The sequence below is a fragment of the Sciurus vulgaris genome (genome assembly GCF_902686455.1).
Source record: "Sciurus vulgaris genome assembly, chromosome: 13".
NCBI classification, from domain to species: domain Eukaryota; kingdom Metazoa; phylum Chordata; class Mammalia; order Rodentia; family Sciuridae; genus Sciurus; species Sciurus vulgaris.
Window position 1 is genome coordinate 26,196,550 of NC_136474.1, and position 19,356 is coordinate 26,215,905.

The 19,356-nt window shown below is 61.7% G+C and overlaps 1 protein-coding gene across 3 annotated transcripts in view; it reads left to right on the forward strand.

Moving 5' to 3' along the window:
• Positions 1–13,458, forward strand: part of PHF2 (PHD finger protein 2) — a 93,860-nt gene extending 80,402 nt beyond the window's left edge. For 2 of the 3 annotated variants that reach the window (XM_079109065.1, XM_079109066.1), the window contains exons 15-22: positions 1,511–1,689; positions 1,789–1,859; positions 2,659–2,822; positions 6,583–6,857; positions 8,579–8,674; positions 9,182–9,291; positions 10,181–10,592; positions 11,422–13,458. In XM_079109065.1, coding sequence (XP_078965191.1) covers positions 1,511–1,689; positions 1,789–1,859; positions 2,659–2,822; positions 6,583–6,857; positions 8,579–8,674; positions 9,182–9,291; positions 10,181–10,592; positions 11,422–11,510 — 1,396 coding nt within the window. In that variant the 3' untranslated portion in view covers positions 11,511–13,458. The remainder of the gene's footprint in view (positions 1–1,510; positions 1,690–1,788; positions 1,860–2,658; positions 2,823–6,582; positions 6,858–8,578; positions 8,675–9,181; positions 9,292–10,180; positions 10,593–11,421) is intronic. The other variant, XM_079109064.1, reaches the window with a different exon arrangement.
• Positions 13,459–19,356: the final 5,898 nt, after the last annotated feature.

The following is a 19,356-nucleotide window of genomic DNA, read 5'->3' on the forward strand; positions in this document are numbered from 1 at the left end:
ACACCACATGTGCATCTCACACGCGCACGTGCACACGTCCTTTGATGGATGCACCCGCAGCTGGGCGCTTCTGCCTCCAAGCTGCTGACCTCATTCACAGCAGCTCTGCCTGGAGGAGGCAGCCTGCAGCAGGCGGGGAGGAGCCCGAGTTAACTGACTGGCCAACAGGAAGGCACTGAGGTCCTGGCCCTCGTAGTCCCGTGGCCAGTTGAGGGGCACCATGAACCCAGCAGTCTCCTAGGTCCACCCAAAATCTTGGTGGTGATGGGTGCCATGGGGAAGGGTTTGTGGGCCCCTGGGTGCAGAGGCATGTCCTGTGCGGAGTCAGGAGGGCTTCCTAGAGAAGGTGGCACCTGCCTTGGAGCCACACAGGCCTCAGCATGGGAGCCAGGCATGCTGTGGGCTTGTGAGCCAGGCTGTAGGAACTTCCAGGCTCCAGCTGCAGGTGCCCAGGTCTGCCCATCCTGGGCATAGACGTGTCCCCCTGAGGTGTCCCCACTGCCTGCAGGTCCTGGTGGGAGTGGCGGCCACTTTTCGGCAGTGGCCACTGACTGACTTAGCTGGGTCTCAGGTTCCTCAGCTGAGAGCTGGGAGGAGAAGGCCCCTCCGGTGGTGGAGAAACGGGCAGGTGCCAGGGCTGAGCCTGGTGAGAGGGTGTGCCCACAGGGTGCCCTGAGGCGATAGCCCTGGGCTTGCCTGCTTCTGTATGCACTGCCTGCAGGTCTCAGGGAAGCTTTTCAGTGGGGGCAGTTCCTTGAAGGTGCCATGGAGTTTAGAAGACGGGGGTGAGAAAGGTGGAGGTGACTCTACCGTGCATGCCCCCGTGCACACGCGTGTGTTCCGTGCCCAGCTGTCAGGCAGCAGTCTGGACCCTGCTCTTCTCCAAGAGCCCTGGAGACCTTGGGGCTTCCCCACACACTGTCCACACACCAGCCTTTCCCTTTGCTTGGAACTGGAGCTGCATCTAACGTTCCCCTGCTGTCCCTGTTGTTGAGCGAGTCCTGAAGTCCTGGGGCCCAGGCTGGAGCTGCTCAGACTGAGCCTGTGGGGTGCTTCTTGACTGGAGCAGTCCTTCCTGGCCCCAGCAGAGATGAGTTACATATTTCTTAGACCAGGGCATGCACACCGTGGCCCTGAAGGTATCGTCCCAAAATAGCTTGCAGAAAAAGACAGCGAAGATGGGTTTCGGCATGTGTCAGGATTCCCCGGCAGGCTGGCAGAGGGCCCGTGCTTGTTAGAGGGCCCTGGAGGGCACAAGCACAGCACTCACACCATCCTCAGAAGGGCTTTCTCTGTACCTCATGAGCTGCATGTCAGAACCACACACCAGGAGGTGGCCGTGGGCTTGGGGAGCGTCCCTCTCTGGACAGGTGACTTCCTACAATGCAGACTTCCCACAACCCCAGCCTTGTCTCCTGCCACCAACTGCTCAGCCTCCCAGGGATACTGGGACCAGGATCCAGCGGTAGATCCCCATGGCCTGCTGACCTGCTCCCTTCTGTCCCGCTAGCTCCAAGGCCCTCAGGCCCCCGACAAGCCCTGGTGTGTTCGGGGCCCTGCAGAACTTCAAGGAGGATAAGGCCAAGCCCGTGCGGGACGAGTACGAGTACGTGTCCGACGACGGGGAGCTTAAGATCGACGAGTTTCCCATCAGGAGGAAGAAGAACGCCCCCAAAAGGGACTTGTCCTGTGAGCGCAGCATGGGCGTGGGTGGGGGACCTGAGGGAGGTCAGTGCGTGGCCAGCTCCGCCCAAGGCCCTGTGGGACTCATGACTGCTCTGCTTTCAGTCTTGTTGGACAAGAAGGAGGTTCTTCCCACGCCTGTCATGAAGCCAAAGCTGGATTCAGCGGTGTACAAGGTGAGCCCCCTTCCAGGGCCAGCTCGGGGGGCCCCAGGGTGGGAGCGCGTCTGGCTCTGTAGCACGACCCCTCAGCGGAATGGTCCTTGAGTCTCCACTCAGGTGACGAGGGGCTTCTGTCCTCACCCTGGCCTTTCCTGAGTATTCTTATGGAAAGGCTGTGGGCTGGGCTCAGTGGTGGGGTTGGCACAGGAGGGACTAGTGCCTGCCTGAGGCTTTGGCCTCCTGGAGAGCTACGCCCCCAAGCCAGAGCCCCCACTCAGGGAGAAAAGTGTGACAAGATGCCCCTGGTAGGAGCCTGGGGAGGGGACTGGCAGAAAGGAGATTTGGACTACGATGACCTCCAAGAACTCCCTGCAGAGATCCTCTCTAAGGACCTGGGGTCTCTGGCCCAGGAGCCACTTGCCAGGGGAGCCGACCTGGAGCTGAGGCTGCTGCCAGGGGCCTGGCGTTCTTGGGGGGCTGTGGGACGCCCCATGCTCTGCCCCTCCAGCTGTGGCAGCTTCACATTGGGTCACGTGAGACCTCTTGTGGAGAAACGGTGGCAGTGTGAAGAAGACTTGGTCTCATGGTCCTGGGGGTCCTGGAGACAGCTTGGCATCCCTGCCAGCCCTGAGTGTCTGGCTAGCTCCTCCTTCAGCTCAGGGGGCCTTGGGCAGACCCCATCAATGTTCATTAGAAAAAGAGGGCTCTTTAAAAACGTCATTAAACTTACTTTTCTCCCTGAAGGGAAAAAGTAACCCCCCATCCTCCTTCCAAGCCCCCCCGACCCTGACCAGCCACTTTGTCCCCCGGGCAGCAGAGTGACGACTCCTCGGATGAGGGCTCTCTGCACATCGACACAGACACCAAGCCTGGACGCAACGCCAAAGTCAAGAAGGAGACTGGGAGCTCAGCGGCGGGCATCCTGGACCTGCTGCAGGCTAGTGAGGAGGTCGGGGCGCTCGAGTACAACCCCAACAGGTGGGCCCCAGCATGCCCCGCAGCAGCCATGGCGGCCAGACCCTAGGCTCGGGCGGGGGGCGTGCCACGGGGCAGAGACTCCGTCAAAATCTGCATTTGAGAGGGGCTGTGCCTGTCTCGCGACAGCTGCAGGTTCCCACACGGTTAAGGAAACAGGCTCAGAGAGCTCAGGCCCCTCACTTGCCCAGACCACAGCTCCCAGGTAGCCGAGACGAGCCTGGGATCGTGGTCTCCCTGATTCGGGAACTGGAGCTTTGCCAGTTCCTGAAGTGTCGGCCGGTGCTGGGCTCTGTTGTCCTGGAATGAGCCCTGGTCCCTCATCATGCCTTGGCCTGAGCAAGGCAGGGCCCTTGCAACCTGTTGTGTGCCTGCTCAGTTTCCCAGATCCACATTTTAGTCTCTCTGGTTTCCGGAGTCGACGTCCTGGGCTGTGCTGCTGACAGACAGCTCAGCGTGGCCCTCGGGGCTGCTCGCGCCAGGTGGAGGCTGAAGCCCGGGCCTGCTCTGAGATGGCAGAGGGGCTCTGGAAAGGCGGATTAAGAGCTTGATTGAGAAGGTTTGCTAATCAGCGGCCGTGTTATGTTTCGTAAATGACTGTCTGTGTGCAGTATTACACTCACATGAACCAGCGCAGGCGCGCTCTTTCAGTGGGAGCGAAGCATGACCGCAGGGTTCCACAGCACCTTGGGGTACAGATTTCCTGCTTGGCACGAGATCATTTCTGTTCTGTCCTCGATGCAGAGATGATTGCAGCCAGGAGGTGAAGCCTGGCCGATGGGACTCCAGTCAGGGGCTGCTTGCCTTTGGAGGAGGTGTGTGCTGGCCGATGCCCCCATGACTCACCTTGGGGCCTGGAGAGGCCCGTGCACCCTGGAGTCCACGTGGCCTCCACAGAGAGGACTGGTGGCCAAGGGTGGGGTGAGACTGAGGCCCCCCAGGATGAAGTCAGCTAGACTGAGAGTCTTGGCCTAGGCTACCAGGCACTTTGCTATGGATGCTGTGGAGAGGGGACTCTTGAGGGGCAGAGAGTGGGGACAGAGATGGGGAGGTTCTGTGCCCACATCTGCAAGGAGGTGCTGTGTCTGAGCCCAGGAGGGGGTGGCCCATCTGCTAATGCGAAACCCAGAGTGGCCCCCACCCCTGTGCCTCTTGGGAACGGGCCCCAAAGAGTCCACGTGTATCCTCCTGCATGTGCACGTGCGAGCACATGTGCCAGGGGCGCCTCTGAGCCAGCGGCCCCCAGCCTGCTGTGGGCAGTCCCTCCTGAAGTCTCCCATTTGGAGTGTGGGTCAGTGTTTGATGGTCCATTTGCTCTGTTTTAAGTACTAGCTGTTTGGAAAAAAAACAGCTGAAGAAAACGGAGGAAAATATGTTAATTTCTGGAGGATGGTTTGCTTATTTACCGCCGGGGAAGAGAGGAGAGGCTTCTGGTATGATAATTGGAGGATTAAAGTATTATTTTCCACACTGACTGGTTAAACTTGGCTCATCGATTCACCAGTGACCATGTGGACGGATGGGCTGGGCGTGAGGTCCCACCCTCTGGGGTCGCCCAGATGGCGTGGGTGAACGGCTCACTTCCGCGGGCTCTGGCGGGGCCTCCACCTACGTTGGGGTCCTCATGGTGGGTGTCCTGGTGTCCCTCATGGCCTAGGCGGGGGCAGGGCAGGGCTAGTGCAGAGGGTGCAAGAGCAAATAGCTCCTGCTCAGAGAGGTCAGTGAGGAGGGGCTGTTGAGCCAGGGGCAGCTGCTGGCCTCAGCCCCCAGCCAGGCAGTGTGCACGGGGCAGCTCTGCAGGGCAACTGTGGGCAGCTCGAGCACCCCCGAGGAGCTTTGTCATCTGTGTGGTTCCCGAGGCTGTGGTGGTGGCCTGGGAGGCAGTTTTCATGGAGGGCTGTGGAAGCTGGTGGCTCAGGGAAGGGACCCAGAGAGGGCTGTGGGCCTGGGCCTCACGCACTGTCCCTTGAAGGCAGGTCTCGTGCAGGTTTGCCTGGCGACTCCACGGCACCTGCGTGTGCTGTGGGCGGCATCTGCCGGGCATCCTCCGGCAGGCCGGTCTTCAGGAACTCACTTGCTTCTGAGCAGTGGTTTCTCGGGTTCCTGGTGTGGCCCTCACTGCCCTGGTCTCTCCTCATCTCGCGTGTGTGCTGCCTCTGAGAGGGGCTCTGGATGCACCAGCCTCCCTCCCCAATGAGGTGCAGGGCTTGACAGGGCCAGTGCACGGCCGTCACTGCTGTGGTCAGCCTTCTGTCTTGGGCTCCATCTGCCTTCCTCGCCCCACTCGCCCTGCCTCTCAGCAGCAGGGTGGCCTTCTCCTCCCAGTGGGCAGGGGAGTGGGGAGGGAGGCTGGCTGGAGAGATGAAGTCTCTGGGGCAGTGGGCCCAGGGAGTGGAGGAGAGGCAGCGAGTACTGCCTCTGGTCTGAGCCCACGGGCACCTGGACGGTGGTGGGTGAGGCTGTCCCCTCTGGTGGCAGGACCTAGTCTGCAGGCTAGAGTGGCCCACCCTGCCCTGGTGGGAGGGCTGCAGGGCAGCGGGCAGAGGCCTGCGTGAAGCCTGGGGCAGGCAGGCCGGCCTTCAGCTGCTTTGGTGTCTGGAGGGACGGGCTCCAGGAAGGAGCTGCTCAGGCGTTTCCGGTGCAGACAGGCGAGGGTCCTCGTTGGGGTGGGGCATGGGCTGGGGCCAGGCGGGACCCCACGGTGGGGGTGGTGGGAGGTTCCCAAGAATCCCAGGACTTGGCCTGGAGGGACCTTGCCATGCTGCGCGGCATCCAGACCCCAGCTCTGTGGAGGCACGGTGGTCTTTCTGTCCCACCTTTCCCGAGCCTTGGAAGCTGCCTCTGGAAGGAGGGACACCAGTGCAGTCAGGAGGAGGTTCAGGCACAGGAATGGGGCAGGGGACGATGAGGACCTGGCCTGAAGGCCAGCTGGGTGCTATGGGCACCGCTGCCTGGAGCTAGAGGGCAGCAGAGGACTGGGGATCAGGGGCCACTAGAAAGCCTGGCAGTCTGCGTGAAAGCTGGAGACGGGAAGGGTTGGGCTGAGGTACAGCTGTGCCTATCCAGGTGAGGTGTAGGTGCTCGTGCAGGTGTGGGTGTGGAAGCAGGTCTAGGCATAAATGCAGGTGTGGGTGCAGGTGGGGATACAGGTGGGGGTGCAGGTGGGGGGGGGCAGGAGCACGTGCAAGTTCGGTGCAGGGGAGAGTCTGTACCTGGGAGGGGAGGCTGTTCTTTCCAGCTAGGGTGGTGAGTGGGGAGGTGCCCTGGGAAGTGAGGGGAAGGAAGGTCCCCAGCTAGGGCTGAGGTTGGGGGTCAGTGGTGGGGAGAGCAACCCAGGTGGCCTGAGGGGTGCACAGAGCTGGCAAGAGTGCAGCCGGGAGGGCTGAGTCTGCGGCCAGCCTTGAGGTGGGGAAGCCTAGGGCATGATCATGCAGGACCTGGCCCTTCCCCATCCGCTGTCCTCTGTGTCTCCCTTCTGTGACCCATTTCTGACCCAAGGCCTCCAGTCCTCCCCAGAGTGTGGTTGGGTAAGCAGAGGGGCTGCCTGGCCTCTGTCGGTGGGTCATCTTCAGCAACACCACCCTCTCTGCTCTACGCCCTTGCGTTTTGCCGGGGCCAGCGATCATGCAGCCCAGCACTTCAAGTCCAAGTGCCCTGGGCTGGTGGCTCCAGGCTGCAGGCTTGTCCTGGGTCGAGGACCACTGTGTGCCCCGGGCTGTGGGCCCAGGGCCTCAGCTGAGTCCCCGTCTCTCTGTGTCCCCAGCCAGCCCCCGGCCTCCCCCAGCACACAGGAAGCCATTCAGGGAATGCTGTCCATGGCCAACCTGCAGGCCTCTGACTCCTGCCTGCAGACCACGTGGGGCGCTGGCCAGGCCAAGGGCAGTTCGCTGGCGGCCCACGGCACCCGGAAGAATGGAGGTGGCAGCAAGAGCTCGGGCAAGCGGCTGTTGAAGAGATCTGCCAAGAACAGCGTGGATCTGGACGACTACGAGGAGGAACAGGACCACCTGGACGCCTGCTTCAAGGACTCCGACTATGGTGCGTGGCGCGGTGGGCGGGGCCGGCGCGGTGGGCGGGACCTGTGGGGCTGAGCCCACCAGAGCTCATCCCGGAGGCTGCCGAGCCGAGCCCTTCTTATTTTGAGATATAACTTCTAGATCATAAAATCCACCTTAAAACCATGCAGTTAGTGGTCTTTGGGGTGTGTGCATCCACAGCCACCGTCAATTTCATCTCCCTAAAGAAAACGCTGTTCCCCCCACCAGTCACACCCCTCCCGCCCCTGGCAGCGTGACATGCCCTGGGTCTCCAAGGGTTTGCCCGCTCTGGACTTTTCAGACCCCTGGATCATACCCATGACCTCCGTGTGTGCTCCGCATGATTCAGCACCATGTCCTGAAGGTCCCTCCCTGCTGTGGCCTGTGCTGGGGTTCCTCCCTCTTGGAGGCCGATTGGTCCCCTGTCGCACAGATGTAGTGCCTCTTTATCTGTCCATCTGGGGACCTTGCATGGCTCTTGCTTTGGCTGCTGTGAACAGCGCTTCTGGAAACATGCCTACACCTGCTTCTTGCAGCCCGGGCCCTCACCCCTCTGGGATGCATTCCCAGGAGGGCAGTTGCTGGGCCCCAGATCACTGTGTGCTTGGTTCTCTGAGGACCTGCCCACCAGGTTTCCATGCAGCACTACCATTTTGTAGTGTCTCTGTGTTAGATGGAGAAACCGAGGCCCAGGGTGGCACTGTGGCCACCTCTGAGGCCTGGCAGTGAGTGAGACACGGGCTCAGTGGCTCTGGTCTCCTGCTGTGACACAGCCTCCATCTGCTACCACACCATGTGGTCAGGCCGGCCTCCACAGAGCTGTCTTCAGTGCCAACCAGAGGGCCCGAGCTCACCTCAGGGAGGGTTCTGGGTGTGCTGGTGCAGGCCCTCTGCTCCCGGGGCTGGACATGCCTTGGCTTAGTCCAGAACCTTCTTCAACACCCGTACTGATGGCCAGAGGCTGGGGTCTTGCCAAGCTGGGCCACTGTGAGCTGCAGAACCCCCACATACCAGGCTGGCCAGCCCCACATCTGGTGGACAGACAGATCTGGGCCTTGCAGCTAGGCCCACACTGGCTGACAGACAGACTGACAGCTCAGGGGACTCCGGTCCTCTGCACTTGGTGGGTGTGGCCTGTGGGCTCTGGCTGCTGCCTCCAGTCAAGGTCCTGGAGGTTTGTCTGCAGGAGGATTGTCTGCAGGAGGATCGTCTCCAGTCGCAGGTCTTGGAGGCTGGGGGACTGTGACCCATAGTGTGAGGGTCCCCAGCAAGTCAGTGCAGGGCAGCTCCCACTGGCCACCATGCCACTGTGCAAGGCCGGGCTCCGAGAACTGCTGGGTGGGCGTGGGGGACACAGAGCCCACCTTGCCTGGTCTTCCATGGTGGCGGGCTGTTGGCCAGTCGGGCCAGAGCCCCTGCACTCTGCCCTCGAGCCAGCTCCACTAGAGCTGGGCCATCCCTCCCTGGTCTGTCTGCCACAGCTGGCCTTGGGGTGGGGCTTCTGGGGCCTCAGGCTCCGGACCCTGTTGGATGGTGGTCCTGAGAGCAACAGGCCGGGTTGGGGGCAGACGTGGCACCTTCTTGTCTGGAGACTCTTGCGGTACCTGTGCCCACACATGGGGTGCTCCTGTGCGGCAGGCCTAGGGACAGCCCGGGGCACCTGTCAGGAAGGCCTGCTGCGCCTGGCGGCTCAGGGGCCCATCCTCCTTTTGCCTCCGTCAGTTTACCCCTCCCTGGAGTCCGATGAAGACAACCCCGTGTTCAAGTCCCGGTCGAAGAAGAGGAAAGGCTCGGACGACGCTCCCTACAGCCCCACAGGTAGTGCCGAGGGAGCCGCTGACGCCGGCCTGCACGGCTGCGTCCTTGCCCATCTCTGGCCACTGAGGGTGTGGGCTTGGCTCTGTGCTGGTCCTGTCCATGGTTGGATGGTCTGTCCTGAGGACTGGTCAGCTGCTCGCACACATATGACTGGGGCTCTTTGGGTCTCAGGACCCCTGGCCAGAGTTCCTGGAAAGCCCCTGGGCTGGGCCTCTCCTCTCTGGTTGCCTCCACACGTGAGGGGACTTGGTGGCCCCCTTGGTGGTGGCCGAGGTGGCAGCCCATCTGCCTCCCACAGGGTCCCCAAGGCCTGCCTGACCCCCAGCGTTGCCCCAAGGAAACCTGACGTGGCAGCCACCTCAGGCAGGCCCTTGAGGTCCCTCGCCCCAGGGCCTGGTGCTAGGTCCTCTGGGCCCAGGGAGGGGCTGGGCTGGGGGCAGGGCCCCAGCCAGGAGGGGCGGACAGACTGCAGCTAAAGGCTGAGGGGCTGGCCCTTCTCTTCCACAGCAAGGGTCGGCCCATCCGTGCCAAGACAGGACAGGCCTGTGCGGGAGGGGACGAGAGTGGCCTCCATTGAGACCGGGTTGGCAGCCGCTGCGGCCAAGCTGTCCCAGCAGGTAGGAGGGGGACTCCCTGAGGCCAGGGCCCCTGTCACCCCAACCTCAGATATCTCTGTCCTCCATCCCCACACAGAGACTACCTGGGCTAGAGACTGTTAGGCTTGGGGACATTTGCTTATAGGGTGGCCCATTCCTTCTGGTCCCAAATTCTGAGTAGGGACGGGGAGCCAGCGTTGAAGGCCTGGGCCCCTCACCCTGGACGGGCACCTCTTGCTGAGCCTGGGCTACTCTCTGGTGCAGGGGGTACCCAGAGAGATCTCCGCGTCCCTCACCTTGGTGCCTCTGGGAGGGCTCTTCCCGGGGTCCTGGCATGTTCCAGCCTTCCGCACGGAGAGAGATGGTGGCCTGTCTGTACAGCCTGGCTGGCCACTTCAGCTCCTCCCAGCCCAGAGAGGGTCCTGGGCCCCAGGTCCCCAACCTCCAGGCCTAACTCCATCTGCGTGCCACCCCCAGAAGTTAGCAGAATCCAAGTGGATGTCCTTTCAGAGCCGAAAGGCCATGGCCGCTCAGTGAGGTGACGGTGCCTGGCCCCTGCGCCCACCACCAGGGGGCCGCACACCGTTAGGAGGCTGGGCCAGCAGTGGCCACGCTCCAGTGCCACATCCCAGCCACCACGTGTCCCCAGCCGGGCCAGGTTCTGGCCTGGAGCCCTTTCCTGCTGAGCACAGTGTGTCTGAGTGCCCACCGTGCAGAGTGGCGAGGGTGGTGGTCCCTCTCCGGCCCAGCCCTCTGCCCTCCCTGCTCTTGGCCACTCCTGCCTGGTGTAGGCCTGAGCCTCCCCACTGGCCTGCATCTGAGTGGACACTGTGCTGGCTGCTCTCGGTTCCGAGGGGATGTGTGTCTGAGGCTGCCCTGTGGCTAACGCACCTGCACATTTTGTTCAAAGGAGGAGCAGAAAAGCAGGAAGAAGAAGAGCACCAAACGGAAGCTGACTCCCAGCACCGCCTCTCCCTCCGCCTCCGCCTCCGCCTCCACCTCCGCCTCCGCCGGCACCACCTCGACCTCCACCACGCCGGCCTCAACCACGCCGGCCTCCACTACGCCGGCCTCCACCACCCCAGCTTCCACCACCCCGGCCTCTACCAGCACGGCCAGCAGCCAGGCCTCTCAAGAGGGCAGCTCACCTGAGCCCCCACCCGAGTCACACAGCAGTAGCTTGGCTGACCACGAGTACACAGCAGCCGGCGCCTTCTCGGGGGCCCAGGCTGGCCGTGCCTCCCAGCCCATGGCCCCTGGAGTCTTTCTCACACAGAGGCGGCCTTCTGCATCATCCCCCAACAACAACACTGCTGCCAAAGGTAGCCCTGTCCTGCCCGCCCCCTGCTGCGCCCTTGGGCTGCCCCAGACTGGCAGCCCCTGCCCCACATTAGAGGACAGTACATGGCAAGGGAGGGTTCTGGCCTTGGGATGGCAGGTGCTGGGGTCTGAGTTAGTTCCTGTCTGAGCATCTGCATGCCCCCGTGCAAGGTGCAAAAGTGTTTGCAGCCAGCCTGCTTAGTGACAGGGCACAGTTGGTGTGTGAAAGAGGTGACCCCTGCAGAGATTAGGAGATAGGGGTGCACATCAGATCCGGGCCAGGAAAGAGCCTCGGGCCCTGTGGATTAGGACCAGGTCCACATCTCTGGGGTCTGATGTGGAGCTGGGGTGCGGTCCGCCATTTGCCAAGGGTAGGGCTGGGGCTGACCTGATGCACCAGCCTGGTTGTGGGGTCCTCAGGCCCTCTGTGTGGGTTGGGGCATCGTGGGCAGCAGGGTCCCAGGCCACCCCCCGTGTCTTCATCTCCTGCCCCCATCGGGCCTCCCTGGCCACCCCTGGCCTGCACCTTGGTCACGGCCCAGCTGGCTCTGGGGACGGGAGTACAGCATGGTTGCTGGCTTGAGATGACCTTGTTGCAAGGCAGTGAGGCCCAGGGGACCTTGAGTCCCTGAGCCTGAGTCACCCGCTGGCCAGGGCCCCTGTGGACGCAGCAGCCTCTGAGCTGGATGCCTTCTCGGGTCTGGCTGCAGCTCAGAGCTGAGGCTGCCTGGGTCTGTTTTCACAGAGGAAGGTGGGGGCTCGGGGTTGCTGACTGCACACACCCCCTCTGCTCTCTCAATCCTGTTTTGTGTCCCCTTCCTTCCCTCCTAGGAAAACGTACAAAAAAGGGCATGGCCACCGCCAAGCAGAGGCTCGGGAAGATTTTGAAAATTCACCGGAATGGAAAACTGCTCCTTTAAAGTTTGGAAAGCCAGGATCCTTCTGCTCTGCTCAGGACCCCCCGGAGCCCCGCTAAAACATCAGCCCCCCAGGAGGGTGGTCACGCTGCCTCACCCAGGAGGGCCTCACTTCCTCCCGGCCACCACTCCCCCCAAACGAGCGTCTGTCCCTTGAGCAGGCGGAGCGAGCCGAGCATGGCCGTCCCTCGTTTTGAATATGGACATCCTTTCTCAAGTTGCTTAGAGTGACCAGTTCCTGAAAAGTGGCCCTGCCAGTTTGAGGATCATTCCAGTTTCAAGACAGCCTCCAGGCACCCGGAGCGTGGGTGTGATTGCGGGGCCTCCGCAGCTCTGCTGGGAGCACGAGTCCTTCGAGGAAGGTAGAGTGAGCCAATGCTCACCAGTCCCAGAGTCTGAGCTGGCCACAGGCTGGTAGCCTCCAGAGGCTTAAAAAAAGGCAAAGAACACAGAAAGAATGAGGAGGAGCAAGCGGGATGTTCATGTGCCCCCCTTCGCTTCTCTTCCCGAGCGATTCTCAGACAAGTCCAGAGAGCACTCGGCCGGCAAGGCGAGGTCTGCCCCAGCTGGCAGGTGGCAGTCTAGATAGTGGGTGTCGCACCCGAAATGCCCAGGGGCATTTCTCTGGGGCGACTAGGATCAGCAGCTGGGTTGGTGTGTTTGCAGGTTGGGGAGCCCATGTAGGATCCCCAGGGGCGGGCGAGGGCCCAGCCACGTCTTGGGGCCCCAGGGGGCCCAGGCTAAGCCGCGTGGAGGTGCCCCACCTGACTCTGCGGGCGGGCGACACTCCGGAGAAGCACTTCTCAGCCGCGGCACCCTGCCCTGGACTGACAGGTGGGACGGCAGCCAGGTGGCTTGAGGACGCCAGGACGGGCACTGCTCTGTCCTCCCGTGTTGCGTGTGGTGTCGCCAGCACGGGCCGTCCCTGGATGGCACGTCTGCCCAGCGACACGGAGGGGCTGGATTTGTTTCTCAGGCAATCCTGTATTTTAATTTTAGATGTATTTCCTGAAGCATATTTTTCATAGAATGTAGCGTGTAAATAGCTTTTTAAATGACTTCTTTTTTATAAGAGCAAAAGTATCTTTAGGAATTTCTTTCTATAGAGTCCTCATCAGCCTTTATACGAGTTTTTTGCCGCCTACAACGGACAGTTGGGTTCCAGTGCTTTTTCCTTTTCCTTCTTTCCTTTTGTTGTTGTTCTTCTTCTTCTTTTTTCTGTTAGGAACTAAGGTATTGCCTGAAAAACAAGTGTTGTCTGTGCAGCCTTATACTCTGTCTTTACAGAAGCAAATAGTACACAAGAGATCTATTTCAGACACATTTTGAAGATGGATCTTCAACTTTCATACCAGCTCTTTGTTTTTCCTTCTTGTATGACGAGGGGGTCGGGGGTACAGTTCTTTTACTAGCACCTTGTGAAGTGTTTTCTGTGTTTTGTGACGCTGTAATTTATTAATGTTTGTAGCTTTTTATATTTGTACATTTCTTATGAGCTTTGTTTATAGACCCATTACCTGGATGTTTCGTCCACGAGGAGAAGCAGCTTGGCGGAGGCCTTATCCACCCCCACTTGTCCTGTTCGGAGGGACGCCGTCCCCAGGGCCCGAGGCTGGGAGAGGGGAAGTCTCACAGGGCCCAGGCTTATTCAGAACTGGTGTTTTTAAAGTTTCCTTTACCCTGTCCTCGTTGAACATTTATATAATCTAACCCGGGCATCAAGCTGTTCTCTCTCTCTCCTCTCTCTCTTTTCTCTCCCTTTCTCTTTTTAATTTTATTATTATTTTGGCAACATGTACATTTCTAACAAAGTTTATCGTGGCTATTAAAGTGTTTTATTTCCCAATTCATATTACTCTTGTATCGAGTCCATGAGGTCTAGGGCAACTTAGACCAAAGTTTTAAAAAAGTAAAAATATTTCAGGTTTTGTACAGAACAACGTCTGTGTCATTTCTGCCTCGTTCGCCGTCCTCCCCGGTCCTCCAGCGAGGGCGGCCGGGAGGGCCAGGTCCCCCGCCCTGCCGCAGGCTGCCCACGTTCCCCGGGGAAGCCTCGACTGCACCCCAGGGCCACGGCGCCCCGAGCTGGCCAGCAGGAATGAGGACCACGCTGACGACGGTGGGCGGGACGGTCCCAAGGGTCCCGGTGACAGCTGAGGAGCAGCCCTCCCCCACAGCAGGCCCCTCGCGGGTCCCGCCCACACGCAGTGATGTCTCCCTGAGATGCGAAGGCACCCGGATTCAGATGAGCAGCTGGCGGCTGGAGAGACTGGCCAAGGAGCCCAAGGCCACCGGGCGTGTCGGGGTTGAGCCAAGACTAGACCTGTTTATCCACCATCGTAGCAGATGCCAGGGAGTCGCGGAGCAGAGCACCTTGCTGCCGCCACCACGCTGCGGGCAGCCACAGCCACCCACAGCCACGGTTGTCCTGAGGACTCGCCTGGCGCCACTGGCTTCTCTCCCTGAGCTTCCACTTTCTCGCGTCCCTGCTGAAGTGCAGGGAAGACGCTTCTCCTGAGCCGCGTCGCTGAGCCCGGGGTGCCTGGGACCTGGGGCTGCAGGGGTGGAGCCCTGGGCCCCTGCTGAGCTGTGGGCTGTGCAGCGCCTCAGGTCCCGCATGGCTCTGATGGCCTGGACCCCAGGAAGATGGGGGTGGCCCCAAGTCCCAGCCAAAGGTGGCCCTGGAGCTCTCCGCGATGCCCGTAGCCTCTGGAGACCATGGCCACCCCTGGCTGCTCCGCGCAGCTCCTCCAGTCTGGGGTTCTGAGCCCTCCCAACCTCAGCCCAGTGTTCTTGCAGCCGGGCTGTCTGGGTGCCAGATGGCTGACCACCCACCCTAGTGAGGACTGTCAGAGAGCCGAGGTCTGGGCCCTGGGAAGAGCTCCTGGAGGCTGCCCAGCACCCCCAGGGCCCCGTGCCATCTTGCACTACCCTGGCCTGTTGCGAGGCCTGGGTCCTGTGCTGGACCTCGCTCTGCCCGACAGCCTGTGCATCCTTGGACCCTGGAGGAGGGTTTTGAGCATGTGCCTGCAGCAAGGGGGACGGGGCCCTGGCCAAGGCCTTCCTGGGTCTGACACCACTCCCTCTGCCTCTCCGTGGGTGCCAACAGGGTAGGGTCCAGGGCACAGGTGGACGGGTACACCCCAGCTGGGCCCCTCTCCACAGGGGAGGATGGGGAGACCCCACCAGGAGCCCCTCAATTGCTCCACGAGCCCCAGATGGGGTCCTCCGGGACCCTCTCTTCTGCCCTCGGTGGGCACCCGAGGTCCTCAAGGTGCCCGGGTCAGGATCGCAGCCACTCCCCAAGGCCCCAGGATCCAAACCCAGCTGTGTCTCTCTGACCAAGAGAACTGAGACCCTCGGATCCTCCCAGGCCTGTCCCGCCTGTCCTTGGGTATCCCAGCGCGAGTCCCATGGAGAGCCAGGGAACCTCTCTGTGGGTGGGACATTGCGGTGCCCTGGAAATGACCCTGCTCATCATTTCTCAGCCCTTTCGTGGTGGGTGGCCATCCTGCTGGGCTGGGGCCCACAGGATGCACAGCTGGTGTCCCCCAGTCCCACGTGGCCGAGAGCCGTCCTGGAGAGCTATGGTGGATGCGGCCAGCGCTCAGTGCAGCAAATATGGAAAAGACAACAACCCACCCCTCCCAGTGGCTTCCCAAGTCCAGCGGGACTCCAGGGCCGCTGTCCAGATGCGGCCGGCCCCTATCTTCACAGAGGCCCACCCTCCGAGGGAGGCATTTCCTTTGTGCCTTTTGCTGAGGAGCCCACTGAGGCCAGAGCAGGGCCTATGCTGTCCCTGTTCCCTGTCCCCCAAAGAGCGTGGCCAGGCAGGGCAGGAAGGGCCTGCCCAGAAGGCTTCCCAGAGCAGACCAGTGGGAGGTGGAGATGCCCTCCAAGGCAGCGCCAGATCCAGGCTGGTCAGACAGCCCTGCGGGAGGAACCGAGGAGGGTCTGGAATTAGCTTAGGGCAGCCCAGGCGCCCATAGGTACGGTGGCCCTAGTGAGAAGTTGGAGTGGCGGATAGGCAGAGTAAGGGCTCCTCTGACCGCTGGCCACAGGCCCATCTTCTCCGTGCCTTGTGAGGAGCTCAGGAAGGTCAGGTGCCCAGGTCCTGTGGGCCTGGCTGGACCCAGAGCCTGTCCCTGTACCTGCAGCGAGAGAAAAGGGTAAAAAGCAGGCGTCAGGGGCAATGCCCAGAATGGACACCAGGGGGCAGGGCAGGGCCGGGAACAGGCGGCCGGGGGCCCTGGGTGACTTAGCGCCTGGGGCTGGGGTGGGGGGTGCCAGGGGACTGTAACCCAGGGAACAGTTCAAAGCCTGCTGAGAGCGCTGGGAAGCAGTAAAATTCACCTGCGTTTAGTCGCTGACTTTTAAGCAGCAGTGCCCATGTGGCCTGGTACAGGCCTCGCCCGCTGAGGGAGGTCCCAGGAGCACCTCTGCTTGACTGGAGGGGAAACTGAGGCACAGGTTCTCACAGCTGGTAGAGCAGGATTTACGCACAGAGGGAGCAGGTTTTGAGAGAGACCCTCCCATAGATGGCAGCCAGGAGGGCAACCTTCAAAGCCGGCAGGAAGAGGAGCCAGGCAGACACGCAGGTCTGGGGACAAGCGAGCCCCCTCTGAGGATGGCGGCAGGGGTGCTGAGCCCAGGGGAGCGTCCTCGAGGGGGCTGAGCCATGGGGGCTTCTCTGGGGTGCGTGTCCAGCACCAGTCTTGCCATCCACCCCTTGCACTCCTTCTGGGTCCCTGCCCCCAGCTGCCCGCCCGGCCTGGCGCTGAGTCCTGAGGGCCGGCGAGTTCTGCAGATGGAGACGCTGAGGCAGAGCTCAGCAGACAGGGTTCACAGCGGCTGAGGGTCTCCGTGGCCGCTCGGAAGAGGGAGAGGACTCACTGCCCGGGGAGGAGACATGCCACTGACCTAAAAACCCAGGCTGTGATCCCCGCCTTGCACACAGAGTCCCCCCAACACTGACTCCCAGGGATCCGAGGGGCGCAGGCGTTCAGAGTGAAGCACTGGACTCCAGTGCTGAGACTGAGTGTCCTGTTCAGGGGGTCCGGGTGGTCACGTTCCTTGAACCCTGGAAGGGCACCGCAGCTTTCGCATGGCTCTCTGACCTCTTACTGTGCTCTCTAAACTCAGGTGCACAGACAGAGGGGCCAGGGGCTGAGCCATGCATGGGCTGGGCCTGTGTCAGCCTGTCTGTGTCAGCCTGGCTGGGAGGATTCTCTGAGGAGGTGGCCTCTGTGTAGAGAGAGACTTCAGACCCTGAGGGAAGAGTGTTTGGTAAGAGGAACAGCCTGTGCAAAGGCCCTGGGGCAGGAGCAAGCTTGCTGAGGAGTAATGGGAGGCAGTATGAGTGGGGACTGTGGGTTGAGAGCTGTCAGGGTCAGAGTGAGAGGCCTAGCCCTTCTCAGCCCTCGACAGGGCCCTGCCCAGCCTGGCTGTGTGGTCTTGATGGCAGCCTCAACTTCTTCTCCTATAAAGTGGAGGGACCGCCTTGACCTCACAAAGAGATGCTCCAGGCCCAGCTCCTTCGTGCCTGCCCCGTGTCCCCGCTCTGTCCCCTGGGAGAGGCACTCCCCACTTCCCTGCATCCCTGCCCGGAGGACCTGGCTTGCTGTGTGGACTTGGGCAGCTTACCTTCCCTCTTTGAGTCTTATTTTCTTCCATTTCTTCCTGACAGTGGGGACATCTCCTGGACAGGGAGGAAAGGGTGCCCTCACCCCTCCCTCCCTTTGACCTCGCAGCCCTATCAGGGTTCTCGTGTCCTCGATGGCCCAGGAACCATCTGCATAGGAGTCCAATGTGCAGGACAGAGGCCTGCCTCAGCTGGCCAGGCTGCCCAGGAGCCTCTGTAGTGGACGCGCCCCTAGCAGGTGTGAGGCAGGTGGCAGCTGCCCCTGGGCCTGCAGGCTGTGGGTGCCAGGCAGGCTTGGACCCAGGCGCAGGACGCCTCCGGGTGTGTGTGGCTGAACTGGTGCTTAATTAAACCTCTGCTCTTTCCAGGTTTCAGTCTCCTGTTTTGGAGTGAATCCTTTTTATTTTTTTTCACGATTCACAGTTTCTTATCCTCGGAGTTGGTGACAGGGAATGGGTTGGGCAGGGATGTGGGGTGGAGCCGCCGGCCAGTGCAGAGGGATGGCCCTGGGAGGGAGCCCTGCTGGCTGTCACGGCCTGACAAATGGCCTCCAGTAAAGCCCCGGCCTCCCTGGTGAGCCGCCCACCGCCCAGCCTGAGTCCAGCCAGTCGCCTCATCCAAACAACCACAGGGATGCCACCTCTGCAGAAAAATGATGCTGTTCCATTAACATCTGACACGGATTTGCAGGCCCCAAACAGATGAGCACGCCTGTAAACACCCGGCCCCAGCTGGGCCCTTCCCCGGCCTCAGAGCAGGAGCCTAGTAATTAATGGTCCTCCTGCTGGCCTGGTCAGGCCCTGGGCCCCAGATCCAGCCAGGGTGATTTCAAAATCAAAATCCCCCCTCGCCCCCAACGTGCGGGATGTGCGGGAGTTGGTAGGAAGGGGCATCGAGGGAGGGTGCACCCCGCTTCTGGGGCTGGTGCCGGGGTGCCTTCCCATGCGTGACGGTGGAACTCAGCTCCCCTGTGAAATGGGGCGACAGCCCCAAGCTCCCCAGCTGTGGAGAGGGAAAACGAGTGCCTGGTGGGTGCGGGGACGTGCCTGCAGGGTCTGAGCACGGCTGCCCCTCGCGTGACCCTGGGGCAGCTTTTGTGGGCTCCCTGGGCTCTGCTTCATCCTTCTCCTCTTTTGGCTCATTTCCAGGTGCGCAAGGCCCCCTCCACCCGGCAGTGCGCGCCTTTGTATGCAGACGAGGGAGCCTGACAGGACCCTGTGGACGGCAGCAGAGCCTGCGTCCGCCCCATGCCTCCCGCCTCTGTGTCACAGGGAGGCCTTACATCAGTGGACGTGCAGGGTTCCCACAGGCCACGGAGCCGCTCGCTGTGCCTGTGCCGCAGGCCCGGGAATGCGTCCGAGTTTCCTTCCTTCCTTGGTCCCTTTCTTTAGCCGTTCAGGAAAACTGCAAGCCTCTGCCTCCAGGGGGCCATCTGGGTCACAGCTCCTCCGACCCCTCCCCTGGGGGAGGACCCCACGGACAAGGGCGTGGGGACCAGCATGTTAACCCGCGGGCGCCACCAGGATTACAGAGATAAACCGCGTTAGCTCCGTCCAGCTCACGGGGCTGACGGGCTCACGAGCGTTGCTCAAAAAGCCATCTGCTCCATCTTTACATCTGGGGCCGACCGGCCACCACCTTCCGTACTTCTTCGCCCAGCCTGACTCTGCCCTCCCCCTCCCCCCGCTGGGTGGTGATCCACCGCCAAGTGTGAGCCTATCCCCTGTGAGCGGGTGTCCGGGCACCCAGATCTCAGGCAAGACTCAGTTTCCCTGCCCGTGGGCGATTTCCGGTGTGACATTTTCAACCGTATTTGGGGTGTCCAGGGACAGCGCCAGGCCGTGGAGCGTGGCTTCCGGGAGGAGGAAGAGGTGCGGAATGTCTGGGGAACTTGGCCCCTTGGTGTTGACTGGATTTGCTCTGCCCGGAGTCCAGCCCCCTGCGGAAGGACTTCCGGACTGTTGGGAAGGTGGGCCTCCCACCCAAGAGGGCTCCAGGTCCTTGAAGTGCCCAAGCCTGTGAAGCTGCCCTGCAGGGTGCTGATGGGCCTCCCAGCCAGCCACACCTCCTCCTCTGACTGCAGGGCCGCTGTGCACCCGCCCTGGACCCTGACACCAGCCCTGGCACCTGCCTGACTCCTTCCCACGCTGCCCCAGATGCAGCTCTGAAACCCACCTTGTCTGGTTCCTTTCCAGCTCAACCGCCTTC